The sequence below is a fragment of the Cupressus sempervirens genome, chromosome 6 (assembly GCF_028749045.1).
Source record: "Cupressus sempervirens isolate cs-2001-9-10 chromosome 6, ASM2874904v1, whole genome shotgun sequence".
NCBI classification, from domain to species: domain Eukaryota; kingdom Viridiplantae; phylum Streptophyta; class Pinopsida; order Cupressales; family Cupressaceae; genus Cupressus; species Cupressus sempervirens.
The window spans coordinates 63054209-63079546 of NC_143123.1; the positions used below are offsets into that span (position 1 = coordinate 63054209).

At 35.3% G+C, this 25338-nt stretch overlaps 1 protein-coding gene across 2 annotated transcripts in view; it reads left to right on the forward strand.

The window, feature by feature from the left end:
- LOC149551135 (MUS308 and mammalian DNA polymerase-like protein) overlaps nucleotides 1–25338 on the forward strand; it is a 245060-nt gene that overhangs the window by 63179 nt on the left and 156543 nt on the right. For both annotated transcript variants that reach the window (XM_089786704.1, XM_089786705.1), the window contains exon 6: nucleotides 15482–15546. In XM_089786704.1, coding sequence (XP_089642830.1) covers nucleotides 15482–15546 — 65 coding nt within the window. The remainder of the gene's footprint in view (nucleotides 1–15481; nucleotides 15547–25338) is intronic.

The window sequence follows — 25338 nt, forward strand, 5'->3', positions numbered from 1 at the left end:
GTTGGGAGATATAAGTGTAGTCCATCCTAAGGTAACGAAGAGGCAGAAACAAGTGATAGTCCCACCCCTAAGTTGAAGATTGGAGATTCATAAGTGCAGTGATAGGATTTGGCGAGGTAGAAACAAATTGGAATCAATCGATAGAAAGAAGGTTGAAGATTGATAAGGGTAGTCCATATCACTTAGGACGAAGGGGCAAAAATAAGTGTTTAGGATGGTAAATGTTAGTGCAAGCAAGAACCATAAGGGAACGAATTCTAAGAAAGAAAAAGAGGACATGATGCCCAAAACCACCTCCTTCACAAAAGTGAGGCGAATAACCTATAGGTCCTATACCAATATCGGTATAGTGAACATGATACAACTAAAGGACAGACTAAAAGAAGGACAATCCCCCATGGCAAAGAAGATTTACAAAAGTGGAATTGTACATGCAACGACCTTCCCTCCTACCTTGCCTTGTCTAGAATTGGTTTTGGAATGTGTATCCAGGTTTGATTTGGTTAGCAAATCCATCATTTTTGATGAAGGGAAAAGAGTTTTGGCCAACATTGGCGGACAGGTGATCGAAGAAGCATTTAGCATTCCCCAGTAGAAAAGCATGATAGTGGTAATAATGGACCAGGCGGCTAAGTTATTTCAGGATAACCAAGAGGCTTATTTCATACATCTAAAGCAGGATTGGCTACACGAAGGAAAGAAGGGAGTCACCAGATCATCTAGGCTTACCGTTTCAGACTTCAAATCAGAATATGGCGATCTCATTGTGCTTCTCAGCCGGGTCATGGGCCTAGCTCAAGGTATGCAATTCAAAAATTGGATGTACTTCTTTATTGATGAAATTGAAAAAGGAAAAAGAAGATTTGATTGGGCTAGGATCATAAGCGAGAATCTAGAATTGCAACTTAAAACTGTGCAAAATCAACAACAATTCTATATGGCGTCCTTTCTGTTCTATTTGATGGCGAGGTTGTATGAAAATCCGGGACTTAAGGCCTTAGGAGAAATTGGCAATGGGCTCGGGCAATATTTGGTGCATGAATGCTATCCACCAACTCATTTGCACAACAACAAAGACTATAAAATATTTTGTGACGCCTTTGCCATGAAGACAATAAGGGTACTATAAGGGACACCTGCTAAGAGGCTCTCATTGGAAGCAGAAGCAAAGATTATGAAATATGGGAGTTGGTTTATCTAGTTTCCACAATTCACGTACATTAGAGTAGCGGGAAGCATAGTTTGTCCCAACAGACTTCCAAGGTACCCACTCGACAAGGTAGTTTTGATGGAATTGGCTAGGCAACTTGAGCATTATAACAAAATGATGAAACTTAAGGGTGAGACATGGATTACCTTCTCATTTGGAATTGGCAATGACAGTTGCCCTAGTGTTGTCGCCTTTGCAACTGCGGAGAAAGAATTGGAATGGTATCATCTAGGATGGTATAGAGCAAGGCAAGGATTCGATCCTAATGGTCTTGTCAAGGCATCTCACGGAAATGCATTTAAACATGTCCATACTATAGTTAAGATAATGATATTAATGTCCAGCAAAAGACCAAAAAAGGTCTATAGGACTGAAAGATTACGAAAATGAGGCAAATACCACCAGGAACACACAAAGGTGTCCGAAAATAAATGACTAAAACCAAAGCAACAACAACAAAGAAAGAGAGAGAGACAGAGAACACACTAAGAGAGACTAGGAGTCATTCTTGGGCGAGAAGAAATCGGTCATTGAATGATACACATGACAATATGTAGAGGCAATTCACAAGATGACTTTCATGTGAGAAAGCTAGCTTTCTCAAGGTTGTTAGTGAACATGATGAGGGCAATCAGATGGAGAGGCCTTGATAGTCTTGATCAACTAGAAGATGATGAAAATGTGTTGTTAGAAGATTATGATACAGTGGAGGGAACAAAATTGAATCTAGTGTATTGGAATGATCACTAGGATCCTTCCTTGGAGGCAGTGACAAGAGTAGTTGATTTGCATACCGAGTCGTGGTACAATGGGAAGTTGAGGAAATTGCAAAGTCAAAGGGTACACCTTACTTATGAAAAGAAGAAGCCAAAGGAAGGTCCAACGGAGTCAGTCGGACAAAAGGTTGAAGGAAGTAGCCAACAACAAGAAATAGTTAGAATCAAGAAGAGGGCTTTGGAGGTTGACAAAAGTAAAGAACATCAGGAACCTCCAACAAAGAGACAGAATGCAGCGCTATGAAGGGAAAGCATAATTGAAGCTAGAGGCTAAGAAGATAACACAAGTGAACAAAGGGCCGCGATAGAGGTGAGCTTCGATTCAGAATCAAGTGGTTATACTGATAGCACCAAGTACTCTCCTCTCTCAAAGAATCAACGTGGAGATGCTATGGCAGTTACTAGTGCAGAAGAAGATGGGCCAGTTGATATTGAGGAAATAAGCCAGGCGCCTAAGGCCGTTGGTGATGATCGACTAATTGAACCAAATCCAGATTTGGGGAGATGCACCACACCACTATGGTTAAGGCAAATGCTTATGCCAAGAGGCGAAGTAGTAATTGCCTGAACAGTTGAAGACATCCAAGGATTAATGGAAAAGGGTGATAGTGAGAACCAGAAACAAATGACAAAAACAATGGCAAAGGTGATTAGGAGCGACAGTGATGGTCATCGAAAGGTTCAAATTGCTATACCCACAGTTAACAAGACATTGGATGAGATTGTAGCTCTGGAATATGAAATAGTAGAGCATGACTTGGGAAGAAACACAGATGACATGGAATGTGAGGAGATCTAGGAGGGTATAGTTTCAATCAGAGAAAGGTTGAGGAAGGCAAATGAAAGGATCATAAAGTTGGAGGCCGAGAACAAATATTGGAGAGATTGCCAGCCTATCCAACAGTTGCACCAGGCAGCCCTTCCTCAAGATAGCGGGAGCAACATAGAAGAGATATCGACTTAGCTGCATGAAGTCAAGAATTGGATCCATGATACAATCCAAGACAGACGAAATTTCTTGCCTTATATTATCTTGACATTCCGGTCATTAGTGACTGTTAGAGACAAATTCAGAATATTTGAAGTAGAGTGGAAGGATTTCCTTTCAGTCAATGACTTAACCATTCCCAGGCTATAGACACTCATTGAGCTACCGGAAAAATATTTGGAAAGGGCAAGTTGGTTGATGAAGGAGGATTGAGTACAGTTGAGTCTTGGTTTGTTGCCTTGACAACTAGATGGAGAACATTGGAGGAAATACAAAATATGATTGCACAACACTGCCCAGGTGTTGACACTTCCATTTCAACCATGATGAATGATGTTGGGGTTGCGCTTGATTTTGAAGATATCAAAGAGAACATCAATGAGACATATTTCGGATCGATATTGGATGAGTTGGAGAAGGTTGCCATCAAGAAGAAACATTTGGGCATCCTTGCCTCCCTCAATGCCTTTATCGGATACGCAAAAGAGTATGAGAAGGATCATGAGAAGACACTACAAGCAGCAAGTAGCATGATGAATTTAGCTGAGCTCAAGATGAAACACAGACCTTGTCCTCCCATGAAGGAAGTCAACGACAAGCTAGCCAAGTTTATTACTTTGGCTAAAAAGATGAAAGAAAAGGGTAGAACTATATTAGATCATTTGATGTAAGCCCAAGTGGCAATTTCTCTTTCTTCTAGGGGGTAGGTGTCAGATTTTGATTGGCCACCATTTTGGTGCCTTCTCATTGGTTGCCACTTTTCCTTTTTTTCATTGATCCATTGATGAGGTGGTGTCTTCTCATTGGCCAATGGGGTGGCAACCTTAATTAGGGTTTCTAGGATCCAATCTGATCTATTATTTTGCGTCTTTATCTCTATTGTTGATTGTAAATTTTGGCCTCTATATAAGGCCATTTGCTCTTATTTGTAAAAGGTTAGAGAAAAATGTTGCTAAGATAATGCCAAAATCGCTTTTCTTTCTCATTGTTGTGACTTGCATGGTGATTAAGAACTTTTGGTATTTTTGCATGGTTTCTACTTCCAATAGTTAGAATTAGATTTTCTTTTAAGTTGTTAAAGTAGAATTTAGTTCAAGAAGTTGTTAAGTAAGAGTAAGAGTAGATGGATAGTTGCATGGTGATATTAGTTGATGTTTGATAGGGATCTATAAATAGGCTACTAATATCCTAGTGGCTTGTTGGGAAGCCTTGTATGGTAAACTAGTTCTTTTTTCTTTGAATCATTGCATCTATGGAGGTAGAGCCGCTGGTTAGCTTTCATTAGATTCTATCCCCGTCCATTTGCTAATCTTTCCATCCATAGGAGTAGGGGTAGAATAGCAAGCAGTTTAGTAGTTGGAGTTTTGAAGAAGAAAGTTAGGAAGGTATAAGTCGTTAGAACACTCACCCTCCATCACCATCACCATCTCCATCAACATCATTTGGAAATCATACAAAACCATCGTCACCACCATCTCACCAAAAGCCCAAGTCGTTTTCAAACAAATAGTGTAAGGCCGCCTACGTGGTTACTAGCAAATCACATCGATATAATGAATTAGTGTCCACAAGTGTAAGGAACATTGAAGTTTTGCTTATGTCTTCATAAGTATTAATTTTTCAAGAGAGGAATTGTGTGTTTGATACTTCGTATCAAATATTCAATTGCTATATGTTATATAGTGGTAAAAAACTGACATCAACACACCTCTGCCTTATCCAATTGGGTAACCCTTCTGTTTGATCCCAAAGGTGTGATTCCCAAATTTCTACAAATAGTCAAAGGCATGACATTGCTTGATGCTCTTGAATCTATCAAACAATTATGAAGAAGCTTCCCAAATATCCTTACTAAGAGCAGGAATGGGGTTGGTTCATCTTTCCCTTGATAATATACCATTGTTGTCTTATGTACTTGCTTCGGCTTCACTCTGAAATTTGTCGGTTGAAGTACCTCTTCTACCTTCACGGTTTTCGTATTATTTTCCGAGTCTTGACTCCTTTGAGTTTGTTGTTCCATTAGCGTTTATCCTTGAGCCACATAAACTGGTTGAGGCCCTAGCTGTTTGTTGAAATTACTAATGTCACCATATGCAATCTCTTGTGTAGAGCTCTCCATCTCATCGTATGAAATCCTTTGAAATGAATTCGTTATGTTCCCTCCTGAAATGTCTTGGATCACATGCACTGAGTAAGGAGGAGGCCTCCCTTGAGTATGTGTTATTGCGCTTTGAGTGTGAGACACTTGTGATTTGTTATCCTTCAAATTGTTTAGGGATGTATCTCTAATTTCCATTACCTTCAATAATTCAAACAAAGGGAGATTGACTTTTATTTTCTTCATCTCCTCTCTTACACTCTGTCCTAATCTTTTCAGCTCATCATTATTCATGACATTGGTCCTTGTTCTTCCTTTATTTGCTTCTTGTGTTGATTGGACACTCTGTGATCCTTGGACATCTTGATTGTTTTGTTATGTACTTTGTTGAGAACTTTGTTGTCCATTTCCATTGTTATGGTTGCCTTGTCTGTACTCGGGTGCATCCCTTGAACGATATGGTACATTGCTTGCATTGGGATGTGGAGGCGTATTGAAATTGTTTGGAGGTATGGAGGACGTGAAAGGTCCATCATTCCTCTTATTGCTTCTTTGATAAAACCTTGCATTGCTAGCCGGTTGTTGAAATGTTTGGTTCCCACCTGTTCCTTGAACTATAACAACGTCACCCACAGGTGGGAAAAATCCGACCCATTGCTATACCCATTTTGATCTATTACCTTGCTAATTGGTCCGTTGGATGACTCGAGAGGAAATCTCCCTTGTTCTTCATATGCACTCTATATAAGTAGTCTGGATATATCATTTTTCATTAGTGAAGATGGAATGTTGAACTAAGCCTGTGGACATTGAATTATTGAGTAATTTTATATGTGCGATTCTGGAGTCAAACTGCATTGGATGGATCATCCGTAAGGAGCGTCTCTAGTGCAATTTTATTTCCAGCATGATCAGTAAGAAATATTTATTTTATTTTATTTGCATGAAGCTTTAGAGTTGAAATATTATATAGTTTCATCCTTTATAATTATTTTTAAATTACAAGATCAATTACAACATTTTAAATTCGAATATCATAGATATTGAGAAGTATTTAATTGTTTTCGAATCTATGTCTGGATTGTCTCTGAACCACATGAGTTAAAATACATTCTAGACTATTTTAAAATTGTGTCCATATATTTGATCCGTCACATCTTGATTATTAAATTGGTTATAATTGATGTGCGTAGAATTTTATAAAGTTGCACGTTTCAAACATATAATATTGACTCTATCGCCCATTTAATTTTGATACTAGTCTTTATGTTATTCATAATTCATAATTCATATGTTGGCAATTATTTCATTTCTTTCCTTTGAAGAATTAATATATTGATTTGTTGTGATAATCCATAGTAGTTATTCTTTATTTAAAACACTTTTATATTTACCTAATCATTTACTTTTGTTATTAATTTGTAATTTGCGAATTTAAAGTTTTCTACAATCCTTGCCATTTAGGAAACTTTCATTCAAATTCTAATCAATCTGCTTTAAGCATCTTGGATCTAAGTTGTTGTCCAGGATCAGGTGCACCCGCCTTGGTCATGTATAGCCAAAAGTGCAGGGAACTTAGACTATACTGTTTAGTTCTATCAAGTTGGCCATAATCGGTTGGATATCCTAGCATCAAGTTGGCAAGACTCATAGGATTCCATTCTACAGTTTTGGGAACCAATAGAATCTTCGTAGAGGAGGGCAAAAGAAGCACATGATTGATGAATAAAAGAATGGAGATTAGGGCTTGGTGCAAGTAAAAATTGTCATCGAGGAGTGAGGAATCCCAGAGGAAAGCCTCAAGATCATCAATGTATTTTTCGAATAAGGTGGGAGAGATAGGCAACCCTACTTCCCCCAACGGTACCCTGGATTAGGTGAGAGAACCCTTGTGAAGTCTTGAACCTGCACACCACAGTCTCTTATAAACTCATAATAGCCATTAGGATAGTCGCAAAAATCCCAATGTCTCTAAGTCTCTAAAAAAGCATTACACAGGGAATAGAGTCAAATGCTTTGCAAAATTCTACAAAGCAACAATAAACTTTTGCCAAGCGGTGCCAAGCCTCTGTAGTGATAGTTCATAGTGTCAAAATATGGTCCATGATCTAAAATCGATACAAAAGTCGACCTAACCGCTTGCACAACAATGTCGTCTGTCGAGCTCTCTAGATAAAATAGTATTCAGTATTGTAGCATGGAGTCTAGAAAAAGTGTGCCCAATTATGATTGTCCTGTAATTGTTGGGGTTTGAAACTGACTTGGCCTTATGAATCAAATAGATAATGTGCCTCGACCAAGAATCAAGAAAATAAGTACAAACCACTGTATTAAAGGGCATAGAAGAGTAAGGAATCCAAAATCATGCAACCAAGCTTGGAGAGTTCCGCTTCTAACCCTTCCTCATTTGTTGGCTTGTTGCAACTCTTGGATCTGACCACCTTGCAAATGCTGGAGAAGGTGAAGAGAGGTGAAGAAAGGAATTGGTAAGACCAACATTACAGGACTTGGCGAGTCCTGAGGTGAGGTAGCAAAAACGAGGTTGTCTGCCTCTGGACTCGGACTTGATCGAGTCTTGGCTAGGTCTTGCTTGACTCACTGAGTTAGCAATCTCGGTTGACTTGTGGAGTCTCGTTAGTTTGCCTCGATCGACAACCAACACCCTTAAGGTGGCCTTTTTTTTTTTAATAATGTTATTTCCTTATTTTTTTGAGTTTGTAATGCATGACTAAGACATATAAAGGTTATTTTATCACTTGCAAACACAAAAAATAGAGAAAGAAAACTTGAGAGAATAGTATTGGGGTTTTTCAGCTCAGGGGCAGGATGATTTATACAAATATAACATTGAAGTATAAGAAAGAACTTTTTGATACTTTAAGTTATTTGTATAAATAGTATCAGGATGTTTGAGATAGGTTTCAACATCATAGGAGTCAAAATGTAGATTCTAGATTTTGGCGGTTTTAAAAAAATTCTAGGCTTAGCCAAATTTTAGGATTCAACATGCCTTCCATAGTGTTATCTCCCACAACTTGCCATGGCTATTTGAGGTCAAATTGAAGTTGGAAGTTGATGATCTTGAGCAATGACTACTTGGAGTTGGTTGATCGGGTGAATCGAGAGGCAAAGCTAGTGGCAATGATAGTGGAGGAGGTTAGAGCTAGAGGAGACTTTGTGTAGGACCTTGAGGTCGAGAGTGATGGATCCAACTCGAATTATGAGGATTATTAGGATGAGTATGAGGATGAGGAGGATGATCATGATGAGCATGTCACTAAGGTTCAACCTCACATGTAGGGAGAGACGGTGGTCTTAGAGACTTCCGTGACCTATCTTAGGTGTACTCATAGGAGGACATGGGCTACTATGAGCCTTTATTTTGATATATGTTTTGAACTTTTGATTCCATGGATTGCATATTGTATGAATATTGTAGACATTTGACAGTTACACTATTTTTCTATCATGGAATATTGTAGACATTTGACAGTTACACCATTTTTCTATCATGTTATTTAGTTTAATTTTAAGTAATTTGTTTCAAAAATTCACATTTATACTTAAGTGATCTATGAAAAGTTTTGTACGTCCGTAAAGTAGCTTCTCTTTATCTCAATTATTGTGTATCTGATGTTAATTGGCCAAATGATGCATGAAAAAATAACTTAAAATCCTTAAAAATCTTTGAATTTCATGGGTTGTTTAATTTGCCGAGATCAATTGTCGAGCTCCAGTCTAAGCCCAATTTGGGTTTGCCAAGTACGAGCTGAGTCCAAGGCTGGTAACACTGGGTAAGATACCCCATGAATTATGGTATGGTTTTTCTTATAGTGTGAATTATTTTCAAAATTTTTGGAAAAAAATGTTATATGAAGAGAGATCAATTCACTAGATTAATCCTAAGAGCGATGGGGGAATATTCCTAGGTTAATATATCAAGAGTAAATCATACTAGTGTTGGAACAAAAGGACTAATAAAATGATTGAAAGTGCTAATCTAAAACACATGATTATTTAAACATGGAGGAAATTGAAAATAGTCAGGACATGACATTCATACAACCAAAAGAGCAAGAGATTGTTGTGCAAAACAATGAAGAAAATGAAGTGGTGCAACCGATAGATGTAGAAGAAGTACAAAGGCTTGAACCTGTAATACTTAGGTGTGTGAAGTTGGATCATTCTTCCAATTAGATAATTGAAGATAACAATGCAAGGGCATAGAGTAGAAGGAATATTAGAGAAAGTACTTGTTTAATTTTTGAATTTGAATTTTAACTTGGAACAAAAATGAATACAACTTTGAAAAGTGATATTTGGGTCAAGGCAATGGAACAACTTGATCAGGTTTACTAGAATTACACTTGAACGTTAGTTCCTTGATTAGAAAACAAGAATGTGAGTGGCAGAAAATGGGTCTTTAGGAATAAATTGAATGACGATGGCACAGTTGTCAGGAACAAGACAAGATTGATTTGCAAAGGATATACTCAAAGGAAGGATTGGATTGTAGTGAAACTTACTGGTGGCTGAACGTGAAATGGGTCAGGATCTTGCTAGCCTATGCAAGCTATAAGAAGTTGTAATAACTCCAGCTGGCTATATCCTTAACAATCATCAATTTTCCTTTGCTAATCAATAGCCTAACATCTCGTCAAACATTTGGTAATCTTTACTGTTATTGTTGCAAATTTGATAATCTGATTTTCAAAATTACACTAGAGCATGCAATTGGGCACTTACAATTTCAGATCAATTTAATGCTAAGAAGCTTGTATGAATACCCTACGAATTGTGCAATTATATAATTCTAAAAGACAAAGGATTTGCTCCAGCTTTAATTCATTACCAACAATGTTTCAAACAAATAATAGCAACAATAATATTTAAAATGCCAAGGACTTGGAAATATAGATTGGCTTTGACTTTTAGTTTGTAGTCCAATGTGAATCTACAACAGCCCCAATAATATATATCGCAGGCCATATAAATTGAACGCAACTCTTGAGAATTGTAACACAAGCCCTCAGAAATGTCACACAAACCCTCCTTAGGTGAACATGACCCTGCAATTGATAAACTGCTGCCTTATAATGAAACGACAACCCTGTAACATTCAGATTGAACTACCAGCTAGGACGTAGAAGCATAAAATTAATGATTTAGCCTTCAATTCGCTCTCTAGGATCCAGTCTTCAACACTTGTTCAATCAACTTCTCAATAACAATAGATACAATAGAGAAGTAATCACAATTTGCTTTACCTCAGAAGCAAATTGCAAGATAAACTCAGAATCTAACCCTTATACTTTGGCAAGGGCACAAAACCATAGACTCATAATTGTCACAAAGACAACAAGCAAAGAGATAAACAATTAATCGGATGCTTTTCTCATCAAATGTCCTCATATTTATAATATCCAAATGACACCAGTTTCCCAAAAGAAGTCCACTTAAGAAACTTTCTCTACACAACATTAAAATATAATAAAGTGCTATTAATATAATTTATTAATTACTTTTGGCTCCAAAAATGACCTTTTCCACCATAACTTAATATTTTGACATGCAAGGCCACTGTTTCTTCTTCCCACGATTTAAAACTTTTTGTCTCGGTTCGAATGAGCTATGATACTGAGGTGATCAACCAACAACACTAACAAAAATAACAACGTTAGCGTATTTAGATGAATAATAATAATAATCTACCTGTCTTGCAAAAACAAGTAAAGAAGCATCAAAATTGAAATCTGACAACACTAACGTGATCTTGATGATGAAAGATGATGAATGAATCTGATGGGGTGACTTACTATAAATAGATTCTCCCTCCAAGATTCTTGGAGCGTAAACTGGAAACCCGAAATAAAAATTGAGAGCATCCTCCGATTCCTTTGACCTAATTGAGCTCATTGGAACCAACAGATTGACTTACTATAAATAGTAAGTCCCTCAAACGGAGCCAAAACACACCATAGGCTGCTGGAAAGCCTATAACCAGACAACTAAGACCCTCAAATCCTACTATCAGCTCACGAGGGTCGCGATTGTGAACTGACTTGGCCAACTGCAGGAACCTGCTAAAAATGGGGACATTACAGAAGTTCAAAGTCTTTTAGATAGATATCAAATCACCTTTTCTGAATGGTGTATTAGAAGAAGAGGTCTGTACTATTAGAGGATGAGGATATGGTCTACAAAGTGAAGAAAGCTTTGTATGGTTTGAAGCAAGGATCAAGAGCATGATATTAAAGGATACATTCATTACTGATAAAGATTGATTTCAATAGAATAAGTGAAGATAGCAATGAGTATTTGAAGATGGGAGGTGACGGATTGTTGAGAGTTGAAGTGTTTGTGGATGATAATATCTTTGGAGGAGATGATGATATGAGTTTGGATTTTTTGAAGAAATGAAAAAGGAATTTGAAATACCCATGATAGATGAGATAAAGTTCTTTATTAGGTTGCAGGTGATGCAAATGAAAGATGGAAGTTTCTTTGTCAATCCAAATATGTAAAGGAAGTGTTGATGACTTTTTGTATCAGAGATTCAAAACTTGTTGGTACATCAATGGTCACAGGATGTAATTTGTCAAAGGTTGACACTTCAAGTTCAGTTAATGAGAAACTATACAGATCTATGATTGAAAAGTTGCATTATATTGTACACAGTAGAGCAGATATAGCTCATGCAGTTGGCATAGTTACTATATTCTAGTCAAATCCAAAGGAAGCAGATATGATAGTAGTTGAGGGGATATTCAGATAACTTAAAGAGACAATTGATATGGTTTTTGATATCCTTACAATGGTGATTTTTGTTTTGGAAGTCTCTATTGATCTAGATTGGGCAGATAATGTTGGTGATAGAAAGAACACAAGTGGTGTAGCATTCTTTCTAGAAGGAAGACTTGTGTCTCGAATCAACAAGAGAAAAAAATTGTATATCTCAATCTATAGCTGAAGTAGAATATGTAGCCGCCTCCACTAATTGTTCATAAGCATTTTGGATTAAGCAAGTCTTGGAAGGGATAAATGAGCAGGTTATAGGACCGGTGACTATCTATTGTGATAATACAAGTGCTATCAACATATCAAAGAATCCAGTCTAACACCCCAAGACAAAACATATTTAAGTGAAGTATCATTTTAAAGGAAAGAGGTACAAAAGGAAAAGATGAAGAGGGATTATGTATCTTCTAAGGAGCAAATATCTATGTATCTTTTAAGGAACAAGATATATTCCCAAAGCCGTCACAGAAAGATGCTTTTGAGTATCAGATTGGTAAGCTCGAGGTCATTTCCCTATTAGAGTAGGACTAAGATGTTATAATTTTATCAATTTACTAAATTTATGGAATATATTTTTATGGATTGATGTAATGGGCACTACCTTTTGACATTGTTGTCAAAGGGGGAGAAGAACAAAGAAGATCACATGGAGAACTATACAAAAGGTTACAAGGGGAGAAGCCCTAAGGAGGAGTAGAAGAACAAAAGTATAGATGAGAGGTTGGATCAGGTGAGGGGGGGTAATTAGATAATGCATGGCAGTTGACATATTTGATGTTGTCATCGGTTGGTATTGCCAATGATTTTGGTTTTGGCAATCTTCGTGTTGTCATTGATGCTAAACGGGGGGATTGTTGGCATAATTGATGCAAATTACACTATTGAGATGTTACAATGCGTGTTTAATGAATAAGTAATCAATTATTGTGTTGTCATTGATGTCAACATGTGGGTTGGATATTAACTATATACCATGGAGCTTAATTCTATATCTTGAAAGATGCAAACAAAGTGTGCGGTTGATTTGTTTGTTGAGTTAGAGTGCATGATGGATATGGGAGACTTGGGGATGCCTTTTGATGTTGTATGTGTAATTTCATGTACAACACATAAGTATGGAGAGAGTTACGATTCATTGAAGTGAGACAATGCAACCCAGTTATTAGTTTATGACAAATTGAATGATTTGATTGGTCTATCAAATTTGTAATGGTCCCCAGATGTTGTAATTTAGGATTTATGATGTTTACTCAATTATTTGGTCATGTTTACAATTGTTCATGATTTGGTTTAGGGGAAGGGATGTTTTGATCGATTGAAGCAAGTTTAGGAAGGAAAATGAAGAACAAGTTGAATGCTTGTGTTTGATCTCTAATTAGTAACAAGTAGGCCATTTTTGGAAGATCTTTCATGCTGTAATGTTTGATGATGTGGCAATTATGTGGAACCAATAGGTTGTGATGGATCTGTTATACATTGGTAGTTGTGATTGAATCTCTTGAAATTGCTCATGTTCATTGGAAAAAGTGATGTTTGTTGAATTGATGTGCGATTCAAATGGATGATCGTGTGGTACCAGTTGATGATGGTTTAGGGGTTGGTAATACGTTTTGTTCAAACTGAGGTGGATTATAGGTGTTGCACGTTTAGGTTAAGGTAGTGGGTTGCCCTAATGTTGAGATGTGTATTTATATGACAAAATGTTGTTGTTGCAAGTGCAAGAGTGGCGAGTGAGATTGAAAATGGTTGTGTAATTGAGCTAGTAGTTGAATGTCTGTAAGTAGATGTAGATGGTGAACTTAATTGAATCTTTACAAGCAATGGTGAATTGCTGTTTACAGAGCACTCTTCTTTTTGAATCCTAATAGGTTCTCAAGTTCAAATCTTCTAACAAGGTCACTTTTATTGAAGGTCAATAGATCCTAATAGATCTGAAGTTAATTCCTCCAACAAGGTAACTAATTAATTTGAGTTAGGAAATCCTTTAACAAAGGTACTCTTAATAGGGCAAAGCTGCTAATAGGGCCAGAGGTAAATTCCTTAACTAGGTGACTGCTAACAATTTCCACTTCTAGTTGGGCATCATTGTAAGCTCCTAATAGGGATAAGCCTTTAACATGGCACATTTCAAAAGAGTGCAAAGATTTGTGGGTATTAGTTCCTATTATGGTTTTCTTATCCGACCAAGGGTTTCAACACTAAAAATATTGGTGTTATTGTGTTACTTTTGTGAATGGTTTCTTTAGCTGTCTTATTGATAGTTTCTCAAGTTAAAGTGGAATTAATGAATGTGTTATATCTAATATTGGTTAATCAATATTTTGAAGTTTTGGTTAAAGTTTATATTTGGTTGACAATTGATTCACCCCCTTCATCTCAATAATTTAAGACGTTAAGTTTATTAACAAAGTTAACATTCATGGGGCCACTTTTCGAGTTGTATTGAACATTGGGAAATATATTTAAGGTGGGTGTCACATTGGGAAAATATGTTATTAAATATCAGAGAAACATCAATGGGTGAAAACTTTGTGCCTAATATTAAAGAGGCGGTCAATGGCTTTGTAATCTCATAGTTTTAGTCTCATGGTTTTATGTAATACCATTTGATGGTTTTGTGTGAGCTTGTTTCTACAAAACCAAACGCACGGGTAGTTTTCTAAGGTTGGAAAGGTTTTCTTTTAGACTTCTTTTGAAGGATCTATATGTGAAGCATAGCATGGGATGTATAGATACATACTTGGACATATGGAGGATGCATTGGAGAAGCTTGATGTTTCATAGGTGCTCATGGAGGCTCTAAGGATGTATTGTAGTGTTATGTTGTTGATAATATATTAAGTGTGGATGCTTTTGGAGGTTGGATTTTTCCCTCTTGAGGGTTTATCCAAGGTCTATCTGGTGTCATCTCTAATGGTTATGTTGTCTATTCTCTTGCATGTAGATTTTGACTACTTGTTTTCATTGATTTCTTTTTTGGGTAATGTGGAAATTGGCATCACACGGCCACATCAATTTTCCTTATAGGGACAATCCTCTTCTTGAGTATTGCTTCTATTGCTGTAGTGACATTTTAGGCCTGCTTGGGAGCTAGTGATGCTAGACCAAGTGAGACAAGCTCCTTTCTCCTATAGTTCATTACTCCATGTTGTATTCATGTTTTTGATATTGTGGATATCATATCAATGAGTTTTGTGCACTTAAAACACTTGACAATGTTCATATATTTTTAAATATTCATTCCTTCAACTTAAATCCAATTTTAATACTCATTTGATTGGTACTTCTCTGTGATTAAAATAGCTTCAAATTGATAAAGTTTATTATGTCTTTAATTGATTTATTGAAGGCAACATAGTAAAACTTCTGTCCCTTAAAAAATTCTATATTTTATTGGGTTTCAATTTGCCAAGTCTAAATGCTAAAACTCTGTCAAAAGTCGGTCTGCTGAGGCTGAGCCAAGTCCATGTCTTGTCAGTATGATTGAAATAAAATCTATTGAATCAATCTACCTTGTCTTGTGTTTGTAGATTTGAGTGAAATTCTTTCTTGTTCAAGGTTTTTAACTTTGAGTAGAAACTTAAATATAGTTTGATGCTTTGTCACTGCAGGTTGAGTGCTTGCAATTAGATGGTGTGCTTGAAAGAAGAAACCTTGTTTACTGTGCATCTACGAGGTTTGAATGTGACTCCCAAAAATATTTGTTCATATGTTAGAATTATTGTATACTTCTTTGAATGTTTTAAATTACTTCATTCATGTATAACAGACTGAATTGCCATGTAGAGTTTCACTGTGTGTGCCCTTGTTTTGGTGACTTGAATTCTTTTTAGGATCAATTTCTTGTGAAGCTTGGTTGGGAAATTATTAAGAAAAAATCTTTGGCATTAGGATTAACCCTATCTAAATATTGCATTTGCTTTACTTTCAATGTTATTAGCGGGGTTTCCTAATTGATATGTTACTGTCCAAACTCTGCACCGCATCATTTCACTGATTTTTGGCAAACTGCAAAATTTTATTGTTTAGAAATATGAAATTTCCATAATCCATAATAGTTTTTAAACATTTTTTTTGGATTAAATGGTTTTACGTTTTATAAGAAACCAATGTTGTGGATTATGCTACATGATTTATATTATGATTAAACTATTAGGTTGGGAAAATTGCAAGAATCGTGTATAAATATCAAATAAATAGAGCAAAGGTTTTGTTGCCAAGTTAGCTTTGCCTAAGCATTTATATCGTGCAAGACAACATACCTGCCTAGAATTTTCTCAGCTATTGGCTAAGCAAGGTTTAGAATTGAAGTATCTCTTGTAAGTCTCTGCTTGCCTATCTAAAAAATGAAGCTTTCCCCTCTCTCTGGATTGTCTACCTCCTCTCATCCTCTTTGCTTTCTTCTTGCACCCCTCTTTGTTTTCCTTACTCCCTTTCCGTTAATTGTTGTATAACCATTAAATGTTGGTTCTTGTGTTTCCTCCATTTTGTGTTGTTTGTGTTCACTCCTCATCCTGGTTCTCCCCTTTCCCTTTTTTCTTGTGTGTTGGATTTATTTCTTGTATAATCATCCTGCTTGCTTTCCATGGCTATGCAAGGAAGTAGTTGAAACAAAATTACAGTCATGGCTATGTGGAAAGAGTTTGTTCCTGCCCCATTGACAAGCTCTGAAATGGAGTTTTCATTATGAATCAAGAGTCTTTCAACCTTCTTCTTTCCTTTGAACACTAGAAAATATGGATTATACAGTGTTAAATTTCCATGCTTGAAACATTTCTTTCATAGTTTGAGCGAAGGGGTAGGGAGTGATTGAATTTCTGGAGTATAGTCTTCCAATAATGAGAGAAGAACTTAGTGTAGCAGTATATGGTCTAGAGTTTCTTCCACTTCACAAAGAACACATCCAAATTGTCCATTGAAACCATACTCTATGAGGTGGTCACTTGTGAGGATTCTCTTTCTTTAATGCCAACCACACAAAAGAACTAACATTTGCTAGCCAATATTTGTTTTAACAAATGTGGCTAGGCCATTCTTGCTCTACTATTATTTCTTTGATAATTTCGTAAACATTTTGACTGAGTGGAATTTCCCCTTTCTGGGACATTAAGAATTTCAATATAAATTCATCAAATATTAAATTTGACTTGTGAGTGTTTAAAGAAACTTGATAAAAGGGTCAATTTAATATTATAAAGGGAGTTAAAAGGTGACAAAAAGGAAAGAGAAGAAAGGAGAGGAGAAGGAAACTCAAGGGTTGTTGTTTTGAGCATAAAAGAAAGATTAGTTATTTTCAGCAGGCTTGTTTTATGATTTAGATATTAGTTTCTCTCTTAAGAGAGTTATTTGGAAAGCTTCAACTTTCATCTAGCTTGAGGACGTAAACCCTCGTGCTGGTAGACAGTGGACGCAAAGCCATTGTTTGTGGAGACGTCACATTAGGTGTTTCATATGTGCTTACAGATTCTTTTCTTAGTATTGCAATATGACTGTAAAACTATGTTTAAGATTGGATTTTTGAATGCTAGTTATTGTATCGCTGATGTATAATGCAATAACATATTCTATGGTATTTTATGAGAATCTACTAGTTTATATTGTTGGCTTATAATGCATCTTCATATGTTTATGTCCTGAGAATTATCTTGAGATAAAATCGGGTCAATATCCATTTGGGATATTACATTGAGTTTAGATATGCATTGGATTAGTTTGTCTTTATCTCCAAATTTAAAGATTTTCCTACTATTCACAATTCCTTGAAATTCCATAACGACCTCTCTCTAAAGACCTAAATCTTCACCTACTTTTCATTTCCAATTGCTAATACTATTCCTTTCTTCATTGATCAAGAGATGTGAAACTTTTTTCCCCAAGTTACTTCTGTAATGTTTTTGAGATACTTCCATTAGGTGTCTTCCATAGGGATGTGATATGCCTCTGATGAGTCTCTCTAAAAGTTTGCATAGGGCTGTCTCCCAATCTCCAAGTAAGATGATTAGTGATAGCATGCCTAAAAGTTTACAACTCATCAATGAAATTCCATATTGCAAAATCTTTCAAGGGATTTTTGATTGTTAGAAGATATTTGTGATTGAGGAGCTTTTCCTAAACCGATTTGGCACCCATGGCTTCATTTATGATAATTCTAGTGTACAAGTTGTATTCTTTATGCTTAACCCCTTTGTTTTCCTTAAAGAATTTTCCCAACTTATTTCCTATGGCTTTTATAGTTTCCTGGCTTCAATATTCAAATGGGAGATTGTCGAGGTGGATCCACATTGGAACCTCCTTAATTTCAGCTTCCAAAGGATAGAATTTGGGCTCCCAGTCTTTTAGGTAAAAACTTGTATCCCAATTAGATAAGGTCCATTATAAAAAACCCATTGCTTGCCTTGAGTAGACTCATAAATGATCAAGTTAAAACCATTTGGCAATGTTTTGAATTATATCTTGAAATGCCACATTTCTTCATCATTTTTTGACATGAGACAATGAAGGTCAGTCCCTAGCCCATTTCATTAAAAATCCCTTTCTTTTAAAAGTTTGATTGTGTTATCCTAGATGGAATTTTCAAATATTAATCTGAATCACCCTATTGTCAATTGTTTGGATTTGTATCTGAGAAGATTGTCATTGTTAGTTTCTCTTTTGGTTTGCGAACCTTGTTCTCTACCTTTTTTGAGGCCTTACTTAAATTTGTGAGTAATTTGGAGTGCCCTATCTTTCTTTGGGTTTCTAGAATGTGACCACTAATGGTGTAAGGTTCTGTGTGCCTTTTGTTTATCCACTCATGTCCTCGGAGGCGACCGCCAAGCCGAAAAAGGGCCTTGCTTACATGCCCTGACTATGAATTTGATCCATATTGTCGGACTGCCATGAAAGAAACCCTAACTGTCTCATAAACTCCATCTCCTATTTCTACATTATAAATATTTAACGCAATTTATATTATTATATTAGTAAAATAATATCTAGTAAATATAAATAATTCAATGCATTATGTATATAATAATACTAACAATATATGAGAACATGAATAAAATAAAAAAGTAGAAAACATAACAAAGTAAATGTTAAGTACATATTAAAATTAATACGTTGGAGGCAAGGAGGGTTACTAGAGGTTAATGCCTTGCAAACCAAATCAGATGTTCACAAAGGCCAACAAACCATAGAGAGAATGACATGGGCAAAAAACAACACCTGCATGGAAGGGAGCCTTAGGAAACGTTCTTCTTTCTTTCAAATATACTAATAAAAACATGATGCACATTTGGGCTACAAATATTTGATGAATTTTAGAAAACTTTAGAGGTTTGCTGAATTTCAAATCGCATGGCCAAAATTTGGCAAACAATGTGACATAGGTCACAACACTTAATCATTTGTGCTTTTTGAAGGAGTTGTAATGTCCCCTTCTTGGTCCTCTATGGTTTAGAGGAAATCTCTTGAAATTTGATCATTGAAGACTTCTTTCTATCAAACTTACACTCGAGATAAATTTAAAAGTTTGGCAAAGTAGTGTCTATTATCTCGATAATCCATATGTATCAATCACATGTCTATTTATTATATATGCAAATAATGATTATATTATATTTTGTGTGCATTTAAAGGTGGTTGTTGCTCAACGCAGCCAATCCTATCATCAGAACATATTATTTAATGTTTCTCGTTCTAAAGAATCTTGGCTTACGAAGAACTAAAGATGTACTCTTTTATTATTTTCCTTCTTTTATTTGAAATTAATATAAACAATGTTAACATGAATCGAATGATATCTCTTGTCTTGATCAGCACATATTCTTTAAGGGCCAATATTCAAAACTATTCGAACTTGTTTTATCTTATTGACTATTCAAGCATGTATCCACACCCCTGGTACTCGTACGCTTGTACCCAAGTACTGTTTACACGTACCCCAAGTACCGGGAACTCAGTGAGAGTAGCATAGCTAAAGATGTTGATTAAGATTTCTATCTTTTTTTGGTTTATTGTTTGCATATCAGCTTTTTGTTCATCAAGCTTAATTCAATACGTAATCGGTTTGAAACTTTGATACAATACTGATTAACAGTAAGCTTTATCACTGTTCAAGTCAGAAGTTTATCATTTGCAATATGTCATTGTTATATGATTTATGATCTTCTTGTTCATGTTTAAAGTTTGCCTTCTCTATTATGCATCTAAACATTATTCTCTATTACACATCTAAACATTTACCATATATTATTATTAAAAACATATAGCAAATCTGAAACTGAATAGAACAGATTACATTTGCAAACTTTACACTATTCTTGTTTTGAAAAACCATTGTCATGACTCATCATTTCAGATTTCTATAAAATATTAAATTATAATTTAAAAAAAGTTTGACATACCCAAGTACCCCAAGAACAGGTTATATTATATTGTCATTATTTTATTTAACTTATAATTTTCTGTATTTAATGATATTTCATTATTCAATTATTATTAAAATTGTATTTGGAATATAGGGATATGATAGTCCTCCCTTTCTAAAAATCTCTTGTCCGCAAACAATTCGATCCTTTGGTGTGCATGATTTTTGTTGTGCAACTCAAATATCCAATCCAATGACCCGAAAACACAGATTTCAACTTTATGAGAATTTTCATATATTTATGAATATAAACTTATGAAATCTGAAAGTGATAATATTTAATTTAAAACTTTAAGAAAATTCAAAAGGCAGAACTCATCTTGGTTTGTTGTAGCATTTTCTTATAGTTGTTGCTCAGGTCCAAGAATGTCTTTGATCATGCTTCAACGGTCTCTAAGAATGTCCAATTGAAGCTATGACATTCAACAAGAATGTCCTTGATCAAACCTTGATGCTTACCAAGAACACCTAAGTAATATTTTAACATTCACTAAGATTGGGCCTCGATCAAGCTCTTGCACTCATCACGAATGTCCTTGATCAAGCCTTGATGTTCACCAAGAGTGCATATCCATGTTTTGACACTCACCAAGAATGTCCTTGGGCAAGCCTTGACACTCACTAAGAATGCCTAAACCATGTTTTGACACTCACCAAGAATACCTTTTGATCAAGCTTTGACACTCACCAAGAATTTCCTTGATCATGTCTTGACGTTCACCAAGAATGCTTAAACCATGTTTGGACACTCACCAATAATGTCATTAATCAAAGGTCTTTATTTATTTAACCATAAATTGAGTTAACATAAATATATTTTCATTTTGTGTTAGTGGTTAACACAACTCCCTAGTTTGTTGTCACCTTGGGATAGAGCTTCCTCAATTCTCCATTGGTTATATACTTGGGTGTTATTGAGATCTTTGTGATCATACTTTATTTTCTATGGACATGGCTCCTTTCTCTACACTTGTGTCCTTGTTCCCATGGTTCTTTTCATCTAAAAGGTTTGCCTTTCCTCATTATTTCATCTCTCCCTTGGAACTGACGTCTTGTATACCATTGTTATTTACATAAATAACATTTCCTTCCCTTATCGTCCTTCCTTGATTCCTCACATCTATGTTGTGTCCTATTCAAATCATTATTTTCCTTCAAGTAATTTGATTCAAACTTCTTGGCCTTTATGATGGCTTCTTCCAAGTTTTCTGTAATGTACCCGTTTTGGCAGTAATTTGATTTAATTAATTTAATTAATTAAGTTGTCCAAAATAATGAATATTTTATGAGGATGACTAATTAATTATTTTAATTAAATAAATAAGTGGTATTAAGTTAATTATTAATAAAGTTATCAAATAAATAAATATTAAAAAGGTAACTTTATATTTAATTAATTTAATAAAGTGACTTGAAAAATATCTTATAAAGTCAATAAATAAAATAAAAATAATGTTCTAGAAGTTTCTGGAGAAAGTGGAGGAAAAGAACAAATAAGCATCCTGGGCTTCATTCTCATCATCCAGTTTTTATCATTTCTCTTGACATCAGATTGTGAATACAATCACATGGTCTATTGTGAAGCCAAGGGTTTCAAATAGTCTACTGGTCTTTGGGAACGATACCTCCTAGTAGATCGCATAACAGAGGAAGTGAAAGATCTTTTGAAGGGTTGCACTTTGGAAGTGGTATTCAGCCATTTCAAGTTGAGCTTAATTTGTATACTCAGACTACTTGAGGGTTTGAGTTTTTTGGAAGCAGATTCCAAAAAGCAGTTCGAAAAAGTAGATCCGAAGAAGTAGTCCGAAAAAGCAGTTTGAAAAAGAAAAGCGAAAAAGCAAATCCGAAAAAAGCAAGTGAAAAAGCAAATAAAAAAAAGCAAAGTAGAAAGGCAGCACTGGAGAAAATTATTACAGCCATCTACAATCAGGTTCCTTTGGATATTACATGCATTGTTCTTATCATTTAGATGCATATTAGAAGGTAAGGCTATAGGTGAAAGTTGTAACAGATTTAAGCATTATTCTTGCAGATGTAAGCCAAGAGTCTTGGCCATTTCATACTAGCATTGTAGTTAACATTTTATTGCAATAAAGGAGACATAATTTGCTGGTCTGATGCAGTGTAATTGAATATGTATTTATCATTCATGATCAGCTTATTAGTTTGCATGCCAATTGTTTAACAAAATGTCAATTGGCTGTAGGTTCTCTTTTTGGCATAAATAATGTTATAATTCTGCATACCAAGTGTTTGTATTAATGCCACTTGGCTATAAGTGCATTAACGCCATCATAGGTTGCATCCCAAGTGTTTGTCAAAATTACTAGTTGCTGTAGCTGCACATTGCAAGTAGTTTCAGTCACATATATGCATTGAATATTGTCAAAATAAGTTGCACATTCATGTTAGGTCATTGTTTAGTCAATTCAGAGTCTTCTTGCAAGCATTCTTATTGATGCTAAGTGAAGGAAAGAGCCATAAAAACAAATTGAAATTTTATATCAGTCATATGACCTTTGTATGCAAAGTGTTTTCTTGAACCTTTATCAACATTTTGGGATCAGATTTGAGCAGGGTCATTACATTTTTGGGTTCAAGGGGTTTTACTGAGTTTTTAGTGGAGTCTTTTAGTCCTTATATAAACATATAAGTGAACCTTTTCCGAGAAAGATCAGGAATCATAACTGATAATCCCAAAAACTTGCGTGCAAACTCTTCCACAGTTTCTATTTGTTTGAGGTGGGTTAATTCTTGAAAATACCATTCAGTATCTCTATCATCAAACCTGTTGATAAGTCTTTGTATGAATTCATTGTAAGTTTTGAGATTGTAGTGCCAACAATTATGTGTTGATCCTATTAAATGCAATATGGTAAACTTGATTGCATTTTCTTTTGAGGACTGAGAGATAGATATGAATCTAGTTTTTGAACCCACAATTCAGCAATTTTTGGTCTTGATCCATCAAAGCGTTGTAATGGTACTTTGCTTATTTTTCTTTGAAGGTCTTTGTTTATATGACTTTTCTTTTTGTTTGCCAGTGTTTTGGTTTCATAATACTCTTTAAAGAGAATAAGATTTACATTTGTGCAATTTCTTCCACACTATTGGTGGCTGGTTCCTTGCTTGGAAGGAAGGAACAAAAGGTGTCTCAGGGAATTGAATCTTGTGTCACAAGTTCATTTTCCCAATGATTAGAGTGAGAATCCCTCCCTTAATTTCGATTGGGTCTTCCACTATGATTGTTATTGCTCAATTTTTGCATGGCTTTGAGGATCATTTTGTTTGTGCTCTTGAAACTTTCATTGGTTTGCTCCATGAAGCTGTTTAACTCTTGCGCTAGTCGTTTTACCATAGTTCTTTGATTAGTTGATGGGTATGTGCAGCCCAAAATTCATATGATGGCAGGATTATGCTCAAATGCCATTGTAATGTTTCCTTCATGATCCTTTATGATTTAGGGCTGATCCTTGAAATTTGATTGTTGAAGGCTTCTTTCTATTAAACTTACGTTTGAGAAAAATTCAAAAGTTTGGCAAAGTAGTGTCAACTATCTTGATAATCAATATGTATTGATCATGTCTATTTATTGTATTATATGTTTCATATGTCTATTTATTGTATTATATGTTTATATTATATTATATGTCAAATGATGATTGTATTATATGTTTTATATTATGTTTTGTGTGTAGGAGAAATAAAGGGAAATGTGAACATATTGTACTATTTCAAAAGATAAATGAAGTTATGATGATGCCGTGACATTGTATATTTCCTTGTATCTAGATAAATGTATGATGAACCACATACTCATCATAATGTTATCAAATGAACAATCTAAGTAATTAGTGAATAAAAGATGATTAGGTTGATGTGTATGGTTGATGGTTTAAATCTATTTCACATGTCTTTATCGCATGTCAAATAGATGTATTTGATTATATGGATTAAGACATTAGTTCCTAATTTGTAAATGGTCATAGGGATAGATAATGTATCAAAACATAAGTAGACATAAAACTAATAGATGGATTAACTTTAGTAAGGTAGGATAAATGTTTGTAAGGAAATTAAGTAAGAAATGAATGAGGAATACTTGTTGAGTTGATTGGATAATAATTAACTCTTAAGCTTGACACTAATGGTGATAAAGGTGATATTAAGGAACCTGTTAGGACTTTACATCTATGATTAATGAGCTTAACAGGCAAAGGATGTTAAAAAAAAATTACTCACCAAACTTAGTAACATTTAGACTTATCCTTTCAGGTTCCCTTTCTTTTATTAAAAAATCCAATTACATTATGTTGTGATGTTTATCTTAGTTTGGCCAATGGCTACACCATCCCAACTCAACCACCTACCTATGCTGATGATAAAAAGGATTTTGAGAACAATGCTAAGGTTATGAATGCCTTATTATGTGGACTGACCGAGTCTGAATTTGTTAAAGTTATGCATTGTCCTTCAGCTAAAGAAGTATGGGATAAGCTGTTTAATTCTTATCATGGGGATGACAAAGTCAATAAGGCCAAGGTTCAAGCACATAGAGTTGTCTTGGAGAGTCTTCGCATGAAAAAAAATGAGAACATTGATACTTACTTTCTTCGAGTTGATGAGGTTGTCAATGCTTTGAAAGGCTTGAGAGAAACCATTGAAGAAAAAACTGTGGCTCAAAAGAAATGTCTGATTTGGATACTCTTATAGTGGATAAATTGCATGGTATTCTAATTGCCTATGAGATGAGAACTAATGTTGAAGGGGCTTTCAAAAGTGAGATGGCTTTCAAGGCTTCTAATATTAGGGAGGACAAGGAGAATAGACAAAGTGAAAGCTCGGATGAAGGCCCAAATGACGAAATTGCAGACCTTGTGAGGGAGCTGAAAAATGATCTTAGCAAGAACAAAGACAAGATCACATTGAAGTGTTTTAATTGTGGGAAACAAGGCCACTTTGCATCATAATGTCCCTATGATAGAGAAGATGACAACCTAGATGAAAGGAATTTAAAAGCTAGTAGGACTGGAAGATTTTCAAAATGTCATTGGAAAA